The sequence below is a fragment of the Geotrypetes seraphini genome, chromosome 2 (genome assembly GCF_902459505.1).
Source record: "Geotrypetes seraphini chromosome 2, aGeoSer1.1, whole genome shotgun sequence".
NCBI lineage: Eukaryota > Metazoa > Chordata > Amphibia > Gymnophiona > Dermophiidae > Geotrypetes > Geotrypetes seraphini.
In genome coordinates this window covers 522614286-522621736 of record NC_047085.1, presented here as the reverse complement: position 1 = coordinate 522621736, position 7451 = coordinate 522614286, and the positions used below count along the sequence as shown (strand labels likewise).

The 7451-nt window shown below is 42.1% G+C and overlaps 2 protein-coding genes across 5 annotated transcripts in view; one reads left to right on the top strand and one right to left on the bottom strand.

The window, feature by feature from the left end:
• The window catches only part of LOC117354717 (zinc finger protein 850-like), a 948741-nt gene that overhangs the window by 415297 nt on the left and 525993 nt on the right, over positions 1–7451 (bottom strand). The window lies entirely within an intron of this gene.
• LOC117354729 (oocyte zinc finger protein XlCOF6-like) overlaps positions 6995–7451 on the top strand; it is a 34223-nt gene continuing 33766 nt past the window's right edge. The window contains exon 1 of one of the 2 annotated variants that reach the window (XM_033932664.1): positions 6995–7136. In XM_033932664.1, coding sequence (XP_033788555.1) covers positions 7125–7136 — 12 coding nt within the window. In that variant the 5' untranslated portion in view covers positions 6995–7124. The remainder of the gene's footprint in view (positions 7137–7451) is intronic. The other variant, XM_033932665.1, reaches the window with a different exon arrangement.

The following is a 7451-nucleotide window of genomic DNA, read 5'->3' as shown; positions in this document are numbered from 1 at the left end:
AAAATAGTATCATAAGATAAAGCCACTGGATTCTCCCACATATTATTCACTTGGTCCCAAATAAACCTCCAAAACTGCAGTATCAAGGGACAACAGTAAAGTAAATGTTCCAAAGTCCCAGCTTCAAGATGACAGTGCCAGTATCTATTAGACTTGGAACTATCTAATTTATGTAAACGAACAGGGGTCCAGAAAGCTCTATGTAATAAGAAAAATCAAGTTTGCCTCATAGATGCTGACACCGTACATCTCATCCTCCAAGTCCAAATTTGTGGCCATTGAGATGCAATAATCTGATGCTTTATCTCATTGCTCCAAATGTCGCGAAGACCAGTTTTTGGTTTCTTATTCAAAAATCCAGATATTAATTTATACGACTGAGTGGCCTGGTGCCCCAGAAAGTCTACCTGAAAACATAATATCGGCAAGCTATATTGATTTGTAGGATTTTTCCATCTAGGGAACCCCTCCTGAATGGCCTGCTTCAACTGAAACCATCTGTAACTTTGAGATTTATTAAGACCAAATTTGTGTTGCAATCGTGAAAATTCAAGCAGCTTACCATCTGATATCACATCATCCAAAGTGCGTATGCCTGCCTTCATCCGATGCTTCCAGATGACCTTAAATACCTATTTGAATCTTGGAGTTTAGCCAGAGGGACTGACAGGTGGATTTAAGCATTGGAATAGGTGTCAAATTATTTACATATTTCAATGTCTGCCACGTATCTAGTAAAATTCTAGTGTCCTTATATAATCTTGGAAACTTGATACTCAGAACATGACTTAATCTCAGTGGAAACCTGAGCTGCCATTCCAACCTTAACCAATCTGGAAGATTTTCCATGAGCTCAGGGAGGACCCAATACATACCCTGACGCATAATATAGGCCTGATGGTACTTATAAGAATTGGGAAAATTTACCCCACCCTCCTCAATTGTCTTTTGTAGAGATACTAAAGCAATTTTCACCGCATTCCCCAGCCAAATAAATTTAGGGAGAACACTATTTAACTTTTTGTAAAAAGACCCTTATGAAAAAACACTGGCAACATCCCCATTTGGTAGCAAACCACAGGCAGAATCATCATCTTAACTGTTTGGACTCTCCCCCACCAAAACAGATGTAAGGGGTTCCATTGTTCACACATTTCCGTGACCTTTAGCAATAAAGATTTTTCATTTACTTTCATAGTTTCTTCCAGTGCACTTTTTATTCAAATACCTAAATATTTTATACCCTCTTCCTTCCAAAGAAAAGGGAATGTATCAAATAATCCTTTTGTACAATATACATTTAGTGGAAGAACCTCTGATTTGCTCCAGTTTATTTTGTAACCAGAGAATTTTCCCAATCTATCAATCAGATCCAGTAAATGCGGAATAGTAGATTCAGGATTCCTCAAATGAAGCAAAATATCATCTGCATATGCAGAGACTTTATATTCCCGACCTGCATAAGGAATACCCTGTATCTCCTTTGCCTGCTGAATAGCCAATAACAATGTCAAAAAGCAAAGGAGATAACGGACTCCCATCTTCAGACAAAAACGTTCAGAAAAATTATTATTAATGTACAATCTGGCAGAAGGTTTGAATCATTTGAATAAATCCGGAACCAATACCAAACCAATCCACTGCTTGATACATGAAGGTCCATTCAACAGGATCAAAGGCCAACGACACAGAGAAGGCCGGATCATCCATGACTTTCGTCAAATTTAACATATGAAAAGCCAATCTACTGTTGTTTGAAGATTGTCTTTGAGCAACGAACCCCGTTTGGTGCATACCAATGATATAAGGGAGAGCCTTGGCCAAGCGTAAAGCCAATAACTTAGCCAAAAGTTTTCCATCTACATTAATCAGAGAAATAGGCCTGTAATTTGAAACCAACAAAGGGTCTTTATTTGGCTTCGGCAAAACTATAGTCAAAGATTCTGCCTTTAGTCAGTTGAGCCTGATATCAATTTAATAAATGAGGTAATAGGGTACTTTGAAATGCCTTATAGAACTCTACAGTGAAACCGGATCCAACTCTAAGGGACTTCAATGCTATTTGTAATTCCTTCATTAATATAGGCACAATAAGGGTTTTTTGTATATGCTGAGGAATTTGAGTTCCCTTAATTCATTTTAAAAACTCTAATCCATCCTTTTCTTTATTTGAATAAAGCACAGAAGAATACAAAGACATAATAACTCCAAAATTGTTTTAAAATATTTCCAATTTTAGAATGAGTTTCCCCATTCTTACCTCTGATGGCCACAATTTTAACTTTTCTTTTTTTAGCTTTAAGATAATTAGCCAATATTCTCCCCGCTTTATTCGAGCTTGTTGAGAAAACATCTCTTTTCTAGCCATTTGAGAGGAAATTTCATTATATTTATATTTAGCTTTTAAGAGGGCCTGGAAAGTATTTTGCTCCCATTTTAAGGCCAATTGAGCTTCCAAAACTTTAATATTTTGTTCCAAATTTAAAAAATTTTAAGTTTTTTCCTAGCATTTGCTGAATATGAAATAATTTGCCCTCTCATGGTAGCTTTGAAAGCATCCCATAATGTTTCTAATGAAACTTCCCTGGAATCATTAATTTGAAAATATTTGTTCATTTTTCATTGAGATTCCTCCCTAAAATCAGAATCTGCAAGCAGTGCATTATCGAACCTCCAGTCAGGTCTATTATATTCTTGTTCTTCAACTCTAAATTCAATCCACACTCCGCCATGATCTGTTAGAACAGGGGTGCCCACACTTTTTTGACTCGCGAGCTACTTTTAAAATGACCAAGTCAAAATGATCTTCCAACAATAAAATTTTTTAAAAATCACAACGCACACTGTACGCATAGAATTGTTAATTATGATTCCTATTCCGGGGTTTTTTCAAAGAGGTCAAAGCAGATGACTCTATGCACTGTCACCTCAGTAACAATCATACAAAAATAGACAAAACCCACCCCCTCCCTTTTTACTAAACCACAATAGCAGTTTTTAGCGCAGTGAGCTACGCTGAATGCCCAGCGCTGCTCTCGACGCTCATAGGCTCCCTGCGCTAAAAACCACTATTGCGGTTTAGTAAAAGGGGACCATATTGTAAAATATAGACAGAAGATATAAATTCAGACACATTTTGATCACTAAATTTAAAATAAAATCATTTTTCCTACCTTGTCTGGTGATTTCATGAGTCTCTGGTTGCATTTTCTTCTTCTGACTGTGCATCCAATCTTTCTTTCAGCCTGTATGCTTCCTCCACACCTCATTCCCTCCCCCAACTTTATCTTCCTCTCTCCTTGACCTTTCATTCTTTCTCTCTTCATGCCCCCTTTCTTTTTTTCTGTTTCTCTTCTTTCCTTCTGTCTCCCTGCCTGCCCCCTTTCTTTTTTCTCCCTGCCCTTCCCCAAGCCACTGTCACTGCCGCTGCCATCTGGGAACAGGACCCAACCCGCCACCAATGGATAACATGCCCCAAAGCTGACGCTGATGCCGCCCCATGCTCTCCTTGCTTCGGGCCGACTAGCATTCCTCTCCCCGATGTCAATTCTGCCGTCGGAGAGGAAGTTCCGCCCAGCCAGGCAGCGATTGGCTGGCCCGAACTTCCTCTCCGACGGCAGAATTGATGTCGGGGAGAGGAAGACTGATCGGCCCGATAGATCGCCAAGGCAAAGTGAGTCCTGGGTGATCGACTCACTTTGCCTTGGCGAGCTACCGGTCGATCACGATCGACCTATTGGGCACCCCTGTGTTAGAATGATTGGATCAATGGTGGCCCTTATAACCTGTTTTACAAATGAATCAGACACAAACACATAATCTATACATGAAAAAGATTTAGGAACATGGGAATAAAAGGAAAACTCCCGAGTATTGTAATTTAGGATTCGCCATATATCCTTTAATCCACAAGATTGCACCAAGTCTGCGATTAGTTCAAAATGCCACTGTTCGCTTGATTTTTGGTCTAAAAATATATGACCATGTAAGTTCCTTTTATATCTGATTCCATTCGAAGCCAAAGTAATTTTTAAATTTGGGTGCATCTGTTCAGTGGCATACCTAGAATATGTGACACCCAGGGCAAATCATTTTTTGACACCCCCCCCCCCATCTGTATGAAAACATGATTTTTAGTAACAAGCCACATGTCACACATGAGTACCTAGGAAAAGGCAGCATCTTACATACTGCAATGAGGAGTACATCAATAAACCCATTGTAAAACTAAACAAGCCAGACTAGTACAGATCAATCCTACACCATTAATCTTAACAGAAAACCATGTCTTTCGAACACACTTTCGCCTTGTATGAAATATGTAATCACAAAATAACCCCTCCCTCTTTTACAAAACTGTAGTGTGGATTTTAGCTACGGAGGTAACAGCTCTGATGCTCATAAAATTCTGAGCATCAGAGCTGCTACCACCACGGCTGGTGCTAAAAAACGCTTCACAGTTTTGTAAAAGGGGGGATAAAATAGAAATACATAGACAAAGGTTAAATTGAACCAGCAAGAAGCTGGACTCTGCATACAATGCAACACCACAGAAACAGTGACACATGTCTCCTAAAGCAATAAATAAAGAGAAAATTTTTTTCTACCTTTGTCTTCTGTGGTTTCTGCTTTCCTCATCTTCTTGTAACTCTCTTCCTTCCATCCACTGTCTGCCGTCTCTCTTCCTCTGTATGGCATCTTCTCTCCTTCTATGCCCCTTCCAGAAACTGTATGCCTCCCCCTTCCATCTCTCCTTTCACCCCCTTTGGTCTGGCATCTCTCTCCTCTCCTTCCCTCTTCCACACCTCTCCTCTGCAATCCCTTTCCCTTTTCAATTTATTTTCTGCATCTGTCTAGATTATGTTCTTACTACCCTCTCATCAATGTCCTTTTTTACTGTCTACCTAAAGATTGCCACCTCTTTCCCTCACCCCAACAGTGTTTCCCTAACTCAATCCTTTTCTCCCCATCATGTGTCCTCCTTTTATTTATACCCTCCTTCCATCATGTACCCCTCTTTCTCCAACCCTTCCATCTAGTATCTTCTCCTCTCTCTGTCCACTTCCATCCAGCATCTGCTCCCCTCTTTCTCTCCTCCCATTTCCTTCTGGCATTTGCTCCCTTATCTCTCCCATCTGTACTTCCATCCAGCTTGTATAGGTCTGTGTGACTCACAAATGGAAGATTAAATTAGATAATTTCTTTACCCCTAAACTGTACCGTTTATTCGGGTTTTTGCAGCCTAAATGCATGACCTTGTATTTCATAACATTAAATTTTAGCTTCCAAATTTCAGACCATTCTTCAAGCTTCACCAGGTGTTTCTTCTTGTTATTCACACCATCTGGGGTGACTATTGCAGATTTTGGTATCATCTGATTTCCATGGACATGTCCTCTTTTGAGGTCTGTGTCGAAAGTCCAGGTGGATTTTTAATTTAACAACTTTTGTCTGGGGAAACCAGATATCTAGTAATCCTACAGCAGCTCAACCTACCTGGAGGCCTCTCCCGCCCACCCCACCCCCCTCCACGCACATCTCCAGAGTCCTGTTGCCTCCCCCATAGCCCTCCCTACACACCTACCTGGAGTCTTCCCCTCACCACACACAGCTATCCAGAGTCCTGTTGCCTCCCCTCCCCCAAGGCCTCCCTACGCACCTAACTGGAGTCCTCCTCTTCCCGCTCCCCCACAGGATTCTGTGTTTGCTCCCCCGGCGCTTTTGTAACTCTTCGGCCGTCGTCAGCATCAGTGAACTAAAAACGTTGCCTTCGACGTCCTGGAACCTTTCTCTCATTGACGCAGACGACGGCCGAAGGGTTACAGCAACGCCAGGTGAGCAAGCACAGGAATGGGGGTGAGGCAAGGAGAAGAAAGATGATGGACTGCGAGAATACTGAGGAAAGGAAGATGCCCTAGACCAGTAGTAGGCAAACTCATTAGTCAAAAGAGCCATAGATGAGCAGTACAACGATTAAGATTTCTTTTGAGAGCCATTCCCCACGCCCGCTTGCGCTATGACGTCTACGTCAACCCGACTGACACCTCGCTGGCCCACACGTAGTTGAAATCGATTCGTGGCAGAGCCTAGAGAATGACACGGGTGACAATTTGTCTCCGTCCCCGCCCACTTGCTCGGTCCCCGTCCCCACAAACCATCTGATCCCATCCACACAAGCCTCGAATAGTTTTATACTGAACTTATTATATTAAAGTATGAAAAGAAACAATATTCTGTACAATTATCAATTTATAAATCAGCGTCTTCTCCCACTCTCTCTTCCCCATTTCCCTTCAGTGTCCTCAGCCCACTCTCTCTCCACTTTCCTTCAGCGCACGCACATAAAAACAAGCAAGTAATTTTATATCATTTTCATTCTATTCATTCATAGAAATTAAGGTCTAAATAATGCCAGTCACATAACAAAACATGATTTTACAAAAATAATTCCCTGCACAGTCAAGCCTTAAACTCTTATATAATTCCGTTTTCTTTCCTTCTTTCTTTAAAAATTCAACAGTGATGCACACCAAACTATAAGCTTCATGCTGCTCAGTTATCTCAAATAATTGTGTCGAAATATCCCTGTGATTGGTAAGCCCAATTGCAATTCATCATAACCCCAACGGGAAGGGTCGAAAACTGCATGAGACATCTGAAATTATACAAAACACAAATATAAAAATGTGCCAGAGGTGGCAGCAGCGGTTTGTGTCTCAGATAAAGAGGGAGTTGGTGCTTCCTCTCTCTGCTCTCATGTGTCAGGAAGAGAGGGAGACCCAGTCAGAATCAGACTCCACCCCTTCCACTGATTGGTCAAAGGACTCCTGAAGGAGGAGACAGAGGGACAATATGACACCCTATGACACTGATTGGAATGTACATTCCACCTTAGGATTAGTCAGGAACAGAATGCTCCTAGGAAGGCATAGAATGGGAGAAGGCTCATGTGGGTGGAGTCAAAAGGAGGCGGTCTTTCAAGTCTCTCTGGCACTGATTGGTCAGACTCCTGGGGGAGGAGTGAAGGGGGGAGATTCAGATCCCTCTTCTTTTTCCTGCCTTTGTCTCTTTTCCCTCCATTAGGAGCCAAGGCTGGAGCTGGTGCTGCGGAGAAGGGCAGGAGGATGGCTGAGCAGGTAGGAGAGGGACTGGCAGGAGGTGGGCAGCAGGGGATGCAGTGCCAGGCAATGCCAAGCAGAAGAACATGGATGCTGAACGGAGGGGCTACCTGCCCGGGAGCTTCCTGTCTTGCTCAGTTTGTTCCTGCAGCTTCACTGCTAGGTTTCATCTCACTTAATTCTGCTCCTGATTTGTTTTCACTTTCTAGTCTAGTGATCGTTCGGTGGGAGATCGCAGACATGTTCACGTTTGTCTGCTTCTGGAGGGTGCTCTGTAAGCCTGAAAGTGCAGTAAGCCCTCTGGACAGCCTGCAGATTGAATCGGTTCGGTTC